The following is a 12765-nucleotide window of genomic DNA, read 5'->3' as shown; positions in this document are numbered from 1 at the left end:
AGGATGCGGAAGGGTTAACGGTGGAGGATGAGGAGGGGGAGGAAGGGCTCGGGCAGTGTCAGGATGGCCGAGTGGTCTAAGGCGCCAGACTCAAGGCTTTGGGCTTTCCCTCCCGTGGGGTTTTCTGGTCTCCGAATGGAGGCGTGGGTTCGAATCCCACTTCTGACACACCTTTTATTGCCTTCTGAAAAACTGAAATTTTGAATTATTTTTTTTTTTTAAATACTTCCTCCCCCCACCCGACCAATGTCTACGTCGCGGACTGCGCTCACGCGTGGAGAAAAAGCACAGTGGGGGGAGGCGAGACGGAGATGGGGGCAGAGGGTCCGCGCTGCCCCACGGGTGTCCCCGCGGGGTCCCTGGTGGGGGGGGGACACCCGTGAGCACGCGCGGTGACGGTGTACTTATAGCGTCCCTGGTGGTCTAGTGGTTAGGATTCGGCGCTCTCACCGCCGCGGCCCGGGTTCGATTCCCGGTCAGGGAAGTTCCTTTTCCACCTCAACAGTAATTTCCTCCTTTTTCCCCTTCGGATGATACCAATAACAGGCGTTTTCTCCCGCACCCCCCCCAAGCACACACGGCGATGGCAAACGTCACCGTTATCTTAAAAGCCCCTTTGCTGCCCAGACTGCCCTTGCTGCTTTTTAAGAGTCACCACTTTAATTGTCATGGGTAATAACTTGACGAGGGATGGGTTTTGCAGAACTGCAATATCACTATCCTAGGAAAATTTAGGCTGGTGGGTCGTCCCTCCCCCCCATCGCTCGCGGCAATTCCCATTTAAATTATTTAAATGTATATATTCAAGTATATATAACCATCTACTTGCAGCAAGGAGATCATGAAAGCCCGTCTTTCTCCAACCTACTGGTTCCCATTAACGAAACACCAAGCCGCAGTCTCCAACCCCTCCATCATCCTCTCCCACAAAAGGAGCCCTCAACACCACCAAAGGCGGCTGCACTGGGGCTTTATTGCAAGGCTGCGTTGAGTATTTCGTTCAAACAAACACCTGGTGGCATCGCTCGCCTCTTTCCCAACTGGTGATTGCCCAGCTTTTACCAGCATTGAGGTGTTTGGATGGTTTTAATTCCTCTCCCTTGAGCTTTAGGTCTTGTTCGCCGCCCATCCGAACCTCAAGGGGAGGAAGATGTTTTCTCTAGTGCCTGCTTCTCGAGACCACGGTGGAGACGTGCTTCCACCTCCTCTTCGGCACCACGCGCTGCAGGGCGGCTTTGATGTGTGCGGGGCTGATGAGGGGATCCTGGCTCTCCTTCCGCAGCCGCTCGGCCTCACTCGACACCAGCTTGTAGATGTCCTCCATGAAGTTCATTATGAGCCCCTTTGCCTGCTGGGAGAGGAACCGACTGTCTTGCTTGATCTTGTTGAGCGTCTTGGTGTTGATGGACCGGACAGAGCGTTTTGGAGTCCTTTTCCTCTGCTTCTCCGCAGGTTGACGCTTTGCTTGGCCCCGATGCTTCCTCTGCTTGGCCGGAGATCTCCTGCCACGGCTCTTCTGTTTCCTTCTGTGCTGGCTTCTCCTTTCCTTCTGGGATCTCCTTCCCTGCTGGGATCTCCTTCTTCCCCTAGCAGATGCCATGACTGAAGCCTTGTCCCTGCAGTGCTCAGACCCCGCAGACCCACAAATGCTCCCAACCCTCCCTATATTATGCAAGTGAGCATGCAAATGAGGGGCAGCTCTGAACCCTACCATTGGACAAGTGAACAATCCCCCCCCCCCTTCATAATGGGTAGAATCCTGGCCAGTGCGGGTGCCTGGGGTCCCCTCTTGGGCAAGGCAACCAGGCTTGATGGGTGCCCTCAAGGTTTGAAGACGTCCAGGGTCTTCAAGACCCTCACCCTCCCAATAGAAATCTTCCATCGAACCTAAAAACTAGCATTTATTTCTCCAAATATCACCCCAAATGCAAAAGTTTTGTCTCACAGCCACATGACCAAACCAAGTACGTGCAAAGCGTGTCCTGGGAGTCTTTTGGGCAAGCAGGAAACAAGTGACAAGAAAATCCTTTGAAAGAGCATCTTTCCTCAACAGAAACTGCCTGCACACCTTAGACCTGTGTCTACTAGCTTGAAGACTCATTATGGTTAATTACATAGTTATCAAATCCGCCCCGGGGTTTTCCCTCCCCATGTCTTACATGCATAGCTCATTTTTTATATTCTTGTGTAAATGCTCACACATCCACGCACCTCCCATATTTCTTTCAACCATCAAAACCACAGCTGATGTCCCACACCAACACCTACCTCCTCCCGTTCTGGAGAACTGTTTTTTTACCTCCTCCCCTCATTAAGAAAACCCAACATTAAAACCGGCAGACAATTATTTGGAAGCAAACAATTGTCCCTTCTTCCCCCAGGCCATGCCGGCTGATTCAGTTTGGTTTTCATCCCTCCCTCTGCCCTTCTGTAAACTCCGTGCCGCAATCGGTTTCAGGTGGAAATTTGGTTTCCAGTAATGGCTGGGGAAGCAGCAGATGGGAGGAACTCCTTTTGCAACTGGTGGCGCGCATTGCTTATGCTCAGACAATGAACCCTGTCATTTGAGGTTGATCCTAAAGCAGCTTGTTAGGGCACGCGTTAATCCCGCTCTTATCAAAACAAGATGAAACAAACTGCCCTCCCTCCAAAATCTCCGGCCGTCCTGGGAAAATCTGCACGTACTGGTTTCGCCATGTAATCCCCAAATCCCCCAAGAAACATCGTTGCTTCACATGAAGAGATAATACATGGCTTTTCAGCACAGACACCCACAGCTATCATGAAAGCAACCTGGTAATCACAAGCCAGGTAAAAAAAAAAAATAAAAAAAAATAGACACAAACCAAGGGTTTTTTGCAAAAAAAGTAATGCCTTTGCCCTTTCCAGATGTTAAACCTGAATCAAACTGGTGGATTTTCTGAAGTGGAGATGTGCTGTGGAACAAAAACCTCAAGAAAAACGTGCAATCCTTCAGTTTTTCTTTGAAAGAAAATTTCCACAGATGTTCGTCTCCTCATTTTAATGGAGACAAAGGGGAACTTGTGAACACCACGGTGAAAACTTGTGAATTGGATGCAAAGGGTCAGTTCCTAATTTTGCCCTGGTGCAGGCAGAGGTATGGCCTGGAACTGAAAACGCCCTTTTGGAAGAGACCGACCCTATCGATGGCGCGGCCAAGGTGATGTCGAACCCCCTTGGCCATCCCAGCAGCAACACTGAGAAAATGGGTTTGGGGAAGATCATATTTCCCCAGGACTGGGCTCCCTGCAGGAGCAGGAAGAGGAAACAGGTCCACAAAATCCCCACTTTGCTACAGAAACACCCCCACACTCCATTAACGAGAGCATCGCTGGGCAAGGCCCACATCATGGCTTCTTCCGAGAAGACCCATCGAACACAACTCCACAAAACCCCAACGTCTAGTCACAAGCCCACCAGAACCACGAGATGCCATAGATACAAATATATTGAGGTTCCCACTGGGTGGCAAAGGTTAAAATCCTGGTCATCCGTGGTTTAAGCAACCCAAAGGGAACTTAATTTGCAACTTCCTCAGAACATGACTTCATGGGGGTTCAAGAGGTAACGCATGGGATGTCCATGCAACGCTCACAGTCCTGACCTTGCCGTGGTTCTGCAATCCACTCTTCTAGGACATTGTGGACCAGTGTGGCCTCTACTTAAACTTTGGGAGCTGGACTCGGTGATCCTCCAGTTTCCCTTCCACCTGGAGATATTTTATGATTAAACTGAGTAAACAACCCACAATGTTGTTGAGACTCGAAGGGGACAGAGCATGGTGATGAGGTTTTGAGGTGATGAGATTGCAACGAGCTGTTGCAATCAAAGAACTTTGATTGCTGAAAGAAGACAGAAAAAAAAAAGTAATAATATCATCATCAAAGCTGCATTGTGCTCCCAACCCGACTGGCTGGATGGGCAGGGAAGACACCCCGACATCTAAAGACCTAATTTTTAATAGCACAAGGGAATGAGTTTGCTTCTGTGTTAGTGCACGTAGCTCCAACGTAAGGAGAACTGAAAGCATCACAGGAATGAGAAAAAAATAATAAAATGAAGAATTCAATAAGAAAATGGTACTAAGAGCAGCCAGTCCCTACTGAGGCTTGCAAAGGCACTTCCAGCTTTCCTGGGGAAACCCCTTCCGTGAGGCTGGCGTCCACCTTGGTGCTGAGATCACCCCTCGGAGTCCAGAATTCTGGGAAGTACCAGCCTTGGGTTTCATTTCTTCAGTCAAATCAGCGTATTATGTCTGATTAACTAAAAAAAATTTGGAGGGAAAGGGTGGTTTATGGTGGGTTTATTATTATTATTAATTATTTTTAGGAGCAGACCAGGCAAGGTGCCTACACAGAGTTGACTACGTCCATATGGTGAGTTAGATGTGGTGAAGCAGCCAAAGGATGGTTCCTCAGGTCGGTTTATGGGGCTTTGGTAGGTCAAAGTTCTCCTTTCCAGAAAAGCGCTGGTATAACTCATCCAGTTTTTGCCATTTCAGTGAAGGCACCTGAGCTCTGGGTTCCATCTATAGCAACGAAGACAGGATCAAATCAAAACCACGCAACGCTTAACATGAGAGTGTCCAATAGCTGAACCGTCATCTGGAAGTGCCCATTTTCATCACCAGAAAGGATATTTTGGATGCTAGGTCAGAGGTCTCCCGGGGATGCAGAATGAATCCCATGATATTTAGATAGATTTAAATGGGGGGCAGGGGGAAAAACCAAAGGTGATATTTCACTGCCGGGAAATTATCTGCCCTTCACAGAGAAGGGTGCGGTCACCCTTACTGTATTCCGACGATCATAACGCTTCCTATAATGTGCCATAGACTGATGGCTGATGTCCAACGCTGGTAACACCAATGAGTAAAGAAAAAAAAACCAACTACAAAACAGCAACCAACTGGAGAGGAACTGACTACGTGCTCAATTCCTGCTTCCCCTTCGTGTGACATATCCCACTTTGCTCTCTTCCGGGGTGCGTTGATTGGCAGAATTTTTTTTTTTTTTTTGAGCCACCACAGCTATGTTACTTTTTTTTTTTTTTTTAAAGCCAGGGTATAAAATGAAAGCAAATCTCAGCAGTGGACTTGTCTTCCTACTGCAACGATGGCTAGGATCGGTGAGTGACTCTCCCCTCAATCTTGAGCTCTGGGGCTGTTTTCTCTGGTTTTCTTCCATCTTCAGTGTCTGGGTTTGATTTTTTATTTTATTTTTTTCCCCATCTGGTGGAACATCTGCCTTTTGTGTCACCTCCTCACAGGATAACCACAAACCTCCCTTTCTTCAGCTCCGTGGTCACCTGGAGCTTGACTTTGCAGCACTGTGGGCAGTGGGAGATCTCCCTTGCAAGTTTTGGGTGTGGGATGGTCCTAGATGTGCAGGGAGAGATGGAAACAATAGGCACAACGGGCTCAGAATCTCCAGGGGCCTTCCTGGAGGACACCTCCTTGGCATCAAGTTTGGGGTTTCTCCACATCTACCCACAACACAAGAAGGTCTGATGGAAGATGGAGATCCAAGAGCTGGTCCCAATGTATTTGCTGATCTCCAGAAAGGTTCTCCTTTGTCTTCCACATGGTCCGTGGGTCTTTGGGGTTGCCACGCTGGGCGAGATGAGGGCAGCAAGACTGGCCTCTGGCTCTACACCACCATGAACCACACACACCACCCCCCCAAAACCACAGCTCAGGTTGTCCCTGGGTCCTCAAGGGAGATCAGGGCAGCAGCAGCATTGGGTCCGGAAGGTTGATGCAGCTTTATCAGCGCGATATCACTTTCTGCCACGCTTTGAAGAAGGCAACCTTGGTGTTAACGGGCTAATTGTGGCAGATTCTTTCTAATTATTTTCCACTGCCACAGTCAGCGTCTTCAGGAAGCTGGATCAGCTCTGCAGGCTGTAGAAAGACCTGCTTTCGGGAGCTGGACTTGGGTCTCTCAGAAAATCCCCTGCAGGACAACGGCTCCGCGCTTAATTCACAGAAGGCGCGCTGTGACCCAGGTTATCTGCAGATCTGGGGCTACTCCAGCAAAAGCAGTGATTCCCCAGGGATTTTCCAGCAGTAAGAGTCACCCAGGGTGTGGTTTCAAAAGCTTTCTTTTTTTTTTTTTTTTTTTTTTTTTTCCCTGGAAGGAGGCTGCCAGTATTCGGAGGGGAAGAAAAAGACAATGAAAGTTGCCCCATAGTTATTTTGGGGAACAGAAACCAAAATCAGAAAAAAACCCCAGGGTGGTTTCTGTTCAAGTATCCTTTCCCTTGAAAAATATTAATATAATGTGGTTGCGTCTGTTCTGGTAGAAGGGGTTGTTCTGAATGGGCCGCAGTCTGCTCGCTGTTCCCCGTAGGTATCTCTATTCCCTGCAGGGTGTTTAAAATGATTCAGTTTCCAAGATAACAGACAAGTCCCATCACCTATCTTCATCCATCTAGTCTGTCCACCTTTCCATGTGACATCGTCTCCACCTGATCTGTCCATTTTTCTGTGTAGTGTTGTCTCCTCCCTCTGCCCTTCGATCCGCTGCGTCAAAAATGCCATGAATTGCTCAGGTGTGGGACAGGGCAGCTGGGCCAGCGAGGCTGAATGAGTGACGTTAATTACCATTCTTCATTATGGAGTCTTTGGAGCTTATTCAAAGGGGTCAAGCTCGTTTTGCAAACTCACCGCAGCAGAAGCAGAACACGAATATGAAAGAAAATAAATAAATAAATAAAGTCATCTATGGGCTTGATTTCCCCTTAAAAAAAAAAACCAAAAAACAAAAATCAGTCACATTCACTGATGACGCCCGACGTCTGGCTGCGGTCCTGAGAGACCTTACTGATTGCCACGGATTTCGTAATCGCACCAGCTGATTTAGAAAACAGATTTGCCAGACGTTCCTCTTCGGGGTTTGGACATCGACGTCCTCGGAGACAGTTTGCGCTGTCACCTCCTTCCCGGGCTGTCAGGAATGAACTCGCATGCTGATTGCCGAGTGCCTCCGTTGCATTGTTTTCTTCTCTTCTTTCCTTCTCTCCCTAGTCCTCTTCCAAATACTCCTGCTAGTAGGTCTCCTCAGCGCCAAGAGGTTTCCGTGTTTCCCTGAATATTGCCTTCACGACAAAGACTACGAGGAACTGCTGAATATCGTCAAAAATGGGCTAGAACCTGCAACTCATCCAGCAAACGTGGTCATCGTCGGTGCAGGAATAAGCGGGCTTACAGCAGCGAAGTTGCTCCGAGATGCCGGCCACAAGGTAAGTAGTTGCGTGAGAGCCCCGAGTGCCGTTGGGTCTTGTTTTCCTGCACTGAAGGTTCTTGCAGCACGGAGAGGGAGAAGGAGATGGAAGGGGATGGACCACAGCAGGGCGAGAAGGAAGGAAAATCAGTTGGGCTCCAGTAATTTCATCTGATTTAGGCACAGTTTTCCAAACCACAGGCATGGACAGGAGGGGGATAAGGAGGAGCTGGATGCAAAGCAAGTTTTTTAGATGCTCCCCAAATGAATATAAGCAGCAAAGGTAAAGAGATGCAGTTGTCTTTCTCTGTCCCTGAGGGGTTTTGAGATCAGGCAGAGCTAGAGCTGCCCTGCTGCGAGTGGGAAGTTAGACTAGACCCTTCCAGAGGCACCTCCAGCCTCAACTTCTAGAATTCTCCGAATTGTTGCAACTCACAGCCCAACGGCGACATTCTTTGCTGTAGACTGACCAGCACAAGACTCACGAGCCCTTCAAAACCCTGCCTTGTTAAGGCAGCGAGTAAGTCTGGGGGTTTCAAAACAGCATTGACCATCCCAAGGCGCCAGACAAAATTCAAACCCATGAGTTTTAAAGGTTTCAAAGTCATGGAGGGACAGGTTGGTGCTGCCTTCTGGCTGGTTTCAAAACCCTGTTTTATCCTTCCAGCACAGGGAACATCTGAACCAACGCTAGGACCCTCTCACCAGAGAGTAGGTGTCCAAATGGGACACAGAAGTTAGCAACTGAGAAAACAGCACGTAGGTAGAGGGATCTTGGCCAATACGGAGAGGGGTTTGGATCCACAGATGGTTCCTTTGCCGTCTGGAGAGGACCTCTCCCACCCCATGGGCCATAAATGCTGACTGCCAAAGAACCTGTCAACTTGCTTTGTAGATGGGTTTGCTCTAGTCATGGCCTAAACACCTGCAAACTCCACCCTGTCACTGTTTTTAGGTTATAGTTCTGGAAACGAGCAATCAGGTTGGTGGGCGGATCAAGACGTACCGGCCAGAGGGACAGGACTGGTATGTGGAGCTGGGAGCCATGCGCCTGCCAGGCAAGCACAGGTAAGGCAACATCCCGTGTGAAACGATCAGATGAGGAACCAACCCGTTTTGAGGGGCAAGGCTGTCGTTTGAGATGGGGCTGAGGACTTGGAGGTGGGGGTCGGAAGGAGCTGTCTGCCCCGTCTCACCCACAGGGCTTAGCGTCTGGGGACAACTAAAAGGGACAACTGTATTTGAGTTGGGAGAATGAGAGGAGACCTCTCATCTCAGTATCATGTCCGTGCATGGTCAGACCTCTATTTTGGAAGTCACAACATCAGAAGATGGATGGATTTCCGTTGGGTCTGATGGAGAGGGCATCCAGCCTGGGGTCTGCGAGAGGGTGGAGTCAAACAGGGCTCAGTCATCAGCCAAAAATGCTACAGGAAGAGGCTGTAGGTGAGTCACCAACCACACCAGGTGCCAAGGAGAAGGGTTGGAGCTGTAGGGAACCCCTGCCCTCCTACTTCCGCAGGCCGTTGCTCTTACTCCTGATTACATCCTTGTGCAACCAGTATCTGGAGAGAACATAAGCCAAAGGGCTCCTTTCTCCATAAGCCCCGTGGTTGCTGCATGCAGGAGCAGGCAGGACAACTTCAAACAACAAAAACTAGAGACGGCACTGCCTTAAATAGCCACAATCTGCACTCACAAGCCAAAATAATAGGTAGCTACACCAACACAGTCAACGGGAAACTGTTCTTTTGTGCTTCTGATGTTTTGGTGGCAGGGTTTTGGGGTTTGGTTGTTTGCAAGCGCATGTCCCCACGTCTTCTCCTCTTTTCCAGGCTCGTCCGTGAATTCATTAGGCAGTTTAACCTGAAGCTAAACCCGTTCAGACAGACAGATGACAACGCCTGGTACTTTGTGAACGGCACTCGGATAAGAGCTGAGGAAGTGAACAGAAACCCCAACATCCTAAACTACACAGTGAAACCATCAGAGAGGGGCAAGAGCGCCAGCCAGCTTTATAGAGAAGCACTAAACAAGGTACGTGCCCACAGGGGAGGGATGCCACCTTCATGCCATGCTGCTCAGTCCCCAGCACGAGAAGGACATGGACCTGTTGGAGTGAGTCCAGAGGAGGCCACGAAGAGGGCTCTAGAAGAGATTCACCAAGACTCAGATGAAGCAGAAAATGCCACACCAAGGCGTAACTTCCCAAAACTCAAAGCCCAGGCAGCAGGATCCACTAGCTCTAGCTCAGCTCCAGGGGTTACCAAACCCCAAGGTTAAATATCCAGATGGATCCTAACAGAATCTGGGGCAATGCTTTGGGAAACGCACTTTTCCTCATGAATGTATATCAATGTTTCCTCTCCAGGCTTTCAAGCACTTCCAGACTACAGACTGCAAGACGTATCTCGCTAAACATGACTCCTTCTCCACCAAGGTAAAGGGCTGGGGCTCGAGAGTAAGCTTAATCCCCCTGCTGATGATTAACCTGCATCCCTGCTTCCAGAAAGGATCTGTATCGCTCTCGTCTCTTCCTCTGCTGACGCTTCCCGATACCTTTTTCCTAATCAATGCTGCCTTCTACTTAAAATGCTGAGAAAGGAGCACGCATGACTCCGATGGGGTTGTTAGAGCAGCCTCATCACCTGGAAGTAGGAGAGCAGCAGTGGTGGCTGGAAATGCTCTGGAAAGTCATCCAGATTAGCCATATTCCTCCATCATGGGTCCCCGAATCAAAAACGATAAGTATCAAGCACTGGGGAGGATTTACTGAGCAATCCACTGCATTTTCCTGCCGTCCAGCTGGCTCAGAGTGGGTACGCCAAGCCACAAAGCCCTTATTCATTCATCTCCAGAGCTTCTGTTGTGCTAAACCAGAGGAGACATTGAGCAACAAGCTACAAGAGCTACACTAAAAAAAAAAAAAAATGTTTCTGGTCCAGGCTTTGAGCAGATCAGGAGCAAGAGCAAGGCAGTAGGACATGACTGCTGGCTTGGGATACAAAGGGGATACGTGCACTGAGATAATAACATCAGGCTGTGTCTTCTTCCTGGCTTTTCTAGGAATATTTGATTAAAGTAGGAAATCTAAGCCGAGGAGCAGTTGACATGATTGGTGACCTGTTGAATGAGGACTCTGGATTTTATCTGTCCTTCCTTGCCTCCCTGTGGGATTTTGATATCTTCTCTGATGAGAGGTAAGACGATGTCTCTCGTGGCAAACCCCGTTTTGTGCTGGTCCAGAGCAGCGCACCACAAGAGGAAATTTCAGTGGCATTTAGATGTCAGAACAGCAATCACTCCTGACTCCAAGGGCCACCAAGCTCTGTTAGCATCTCTAGAAGAGGTCAGTTTTTACACTTCCTAAACCCAATGTCCTTCCCTCACCTCCTGCTGCTTCTTCCTTTCAGTTTTGATGAAATCACAGGGGGATTTGACCAACTGCCCAGAGCCTTCCACAAAGCGTTGCCCGGTGTCATCCAGTTCAATTGCACAGTGGAGAAAATCATGACCAAGGGAAAGAAAGTCCGTGTGTTTTACCGCGCTCCAGACACCCTGGCCCCAACCATCGTAACTGCAGATTACGTCCTTGTCACGTCCACCGCCAAAGCCACCAGGCACATCCAGTTCCTGCCACCGCTCTCTCCTCTGAAGACCCACGCCCTGCGCTCCATCCACTACGCAAGCTCCTCCAAAATAGCCTTGGCTTGCACCGAGAAGTTCTGGGAGAAGGACGGCATCCGAGGAGGACAATCCATCACTGACCGCCCTTCCCGCTTTATCTACTACCCCAGCCACAACTTCTCCAGCGGAGTGGGCGTGATCCTGGCTTCCTACACCTGGAATGACGATTCTGAGTTTTTCCTGCCTCTCACGGATGAGAAGTGCCTGGATGTGGTCCTCCAAGACCTGTCGGATATCCACCAAGTGAGCAAGGAGTACCTGCAGTACACCTGCGACCAGTACGTGATCCAGAAGTGGCAGCTGGACAAACATTCCCTGGGGGCGTTCGCCGCCTTCACCCCTTACCAGTTCACCGACTACTCGCAGGCTCTCTTTGAGCACGAGGGCAGGGTGCATTTTGCAGGAGAACACGCGGCCCAGCCTCACGCCTGGATCGACACCGCCATGAAATCGGCCGTCAGGGCTGCGAGCAACATCCACGATGACAGCAGCGAAGCCCAGATGCTGAACGAGGAGGAGCAGGAGCAATCAGGGAGTTTCTTGCAGAAGGAAGATCTCTGAGCAGGATTCCTGGGCTGAGTTTGCATGGTTTGAAGGCGCTTTTGGGGGCGTAAACCCGTTTCTTTCCAAGCAAAGTCAGCAGAAGCACATCAGCAGCAGGGCACGTTAAAGAAAAAGCTGAAAGAGCGCTGACTGCCGTCAGACAGGACCTGGTTAAACACTTAATGAGGACAGAAGGGAGAACTAGAAAAAGTAATGTCTAAGTAGGTTTCACCGCTCTAATATTACCCTGGGTCAGACACGCTGCAGTAATTCATAATTTATTTACATACAAAATACCTCAGGAAATGCTTAAGATGGAATAAAGGTGGGTATTTCTCAGTTCTTTGTGTCTGAGGTGGCTCCGTCTCTCCACAGAGAAGTCTGGTCACGTATAAATCATCTCATCCCACTTCAATCATTTAGAAGCTCATCACCCATCAGCTGGGTCTTCCTCCCCTTCCAGAATTTGGGAGGTAATTGATTGCTTCTGAGTCATCCCCTTCTTTGCATAGCCCAACGCAATCCCCACGGGTACCAGCCAGGATGCGATCCTGATCCCTAACCTCCGTGGTCCCTCCTGCCCATCACCCATCCAGCTGAGCTCAAAGCACGGCCAATGCCAAGTCATAGAGGTAGAATTAACACCGTGAATATCCAAAGCAAACCCAGAAGCAATATAGCCCATGCATGGAGACGTTAGTGTTTATTTACTGGAGTTTTTCCTCTCACCAGTAATCGTTGTCCTAAATTTCATAGTCTTGGAAACTCAATCTGTGCTACAGGTGGGGTTGGTTTGGTTTTTTTTTTCAGCTTATCAGAAACACATTGATAAATAAGGAAAAGGAAAACCCACTTTGCAGTATAGTTCATCTAAATTTGCATACAACACAAACCCCGACTCCACCCAGATGGAGGGGAACGGCTCACGGTCTTCTCCAGGCGAGGAAAGGGACGTTTATCGCTAGAAGGAACGGGGACGGAACTGATGGAGACCGTCACACCCGGGGAAGGACTGCACCTAATTAAACCCGGCAAATTCCCACCGGGCATCGCAGAGGCACTGGCTTAAAGCATTTAAACACAGGCGATAATCAAACAAGTACAGAGTGGCCAACATCAGCATATCAAGAGCTTGGCCAGGCGGCTCCTGGCCATGAGCTCAAATCGCCCTTAGGGAGACCCAACCACCCCCGCGACGCTTTGAAATGCCGAATTTCAGGGCTAATCGGTATCAGGTTTCCTTTATCTACTCAAGAGTGATAAGAAACCCACCTGCGGTACCGTAAGCGGT

General features: G+C 49.4%; 2 protein-coding genes and 2 non-coding genes across 5 annotated transcripts; 3 read left to right on the top strand and 1 right to left on the bottom strand.

The window, feature by feature from the left end:
- Window positions 1-57: 57 nt before the first annotated feature.
- TRNAL-CAA (transfer RNA leucine (anticodon CAA)) lies at window positions 58-168 on the top strand. Its single transcript has 2 exons — window positions 58-95; window positions 123-168. It is a non-coding gene; the product is annotated as a tRNA-Leu (tRNA).
- A 244-nt stretch (window positions 169-412) lies between these two features.
- TRNAE-CUC (transfer RNA glutamic acid (anticodon CUC)) lies at window positions 413-484 on the top strand. The gene has a single exon. It is a non-coding gene; the product is annotated as a tRNA-Glu (tRNA).
- A 675-nt stretch (window positions 485-1159) lies between these two features.
- Window positions 1160-1600, bottom strand: LOC134507790 (uncharacterized). Its single transcript, XM_063318659.1, has one exon. It carries the CDS (start codon window positions 1598-1600, stop codon window positions 1160-1162), a length of 441 nt encoding a protein of 146 aa, XP_063174729.1.
- A 3483-nt stretch (window positions 1601-5083) lies between these two features.
- Window positions 5084-11730, top strand: IL4I1 (interleukin 4 induced 1). 2 transcript variants are annotated; one of them, XM_063318692.1, is made up of 7 exons: window positions 5084-5148; window positions 7049-7263; window positions 8200-8312; window positions 9080-9281; window positions 9616-9684; window positions 10311-10444; window positions 10658-11730. In XM_063318692.1, the coding sequence occupies exons 1-7, from the start codon at window positions 5136-5138 to the stop codon at window positions 11490-11492; spliced, it is 1581 nt and encodes a 526-aa protein (XP_063174762.1). In that variant the 5' UTR covers window positions 5084-5135; the 3' UTR covers window positions 11493-11730. The 2 variants fall into 2 exon arrangements, with proteins under 2 accessions (XP_063174762.1, XP_063174761.1); XM_063318691.1 differs by lacking the exon at window positions 5084-5148 and having other exon boundaries at window positions 6956-7263.
- Window positions 11731-12765: the final 1035 nt, after the last annotated feature.

The sequence above is a fragment of the Chroicocephalus ridibundus genome, chromosome 28 (assembly GCF_963924245.1).
Source record: "Chroicocephalus ridibundus chromosome 28, bChrRid1.1, whole genome shotgun sequence".
NCBI lineage: Eukaryota > Metazoa > Chordata > Aves > Charadriiformes > Laridae > Chroicocephalus > Chroicocephalus ridibundus.
Note: the sequence above shows the minus strand (reverse complement) of the source record. Positions and strands in the feature narration are given on the sequence as shown.

Coding starts and splice junctions, on each gene's coding strand:
- LOC134507790 (XM_063318659.1), bottom strand. CDS start 1,600: ATGGCATCTGCTAGGGGAAGAAGGAGATCCCAGCAGGGAAGGAGATCC.
- IL4I1 (XM_063318691.1), top strand. CDS start 6,988: ATGCTGATTGCCGAGTGCCTCCGTTGCATTGTTTTCTTCTCTTCTTTC. Junction 9,282..9,615: donor ATAGAGAAGCACTAAACAAG/GTACGTGCCCAC, acceptor TTTCCTCTCCAG/GCTTTCAAGCACTTCCAGAC. Junction 9,685..10,310: donor ATGACTCCTTCTCCACCAAG/GTAAAGGGCTGG, acceptor TGGCTTTTCTAG/GAATATTTGATTAAAGTAGG.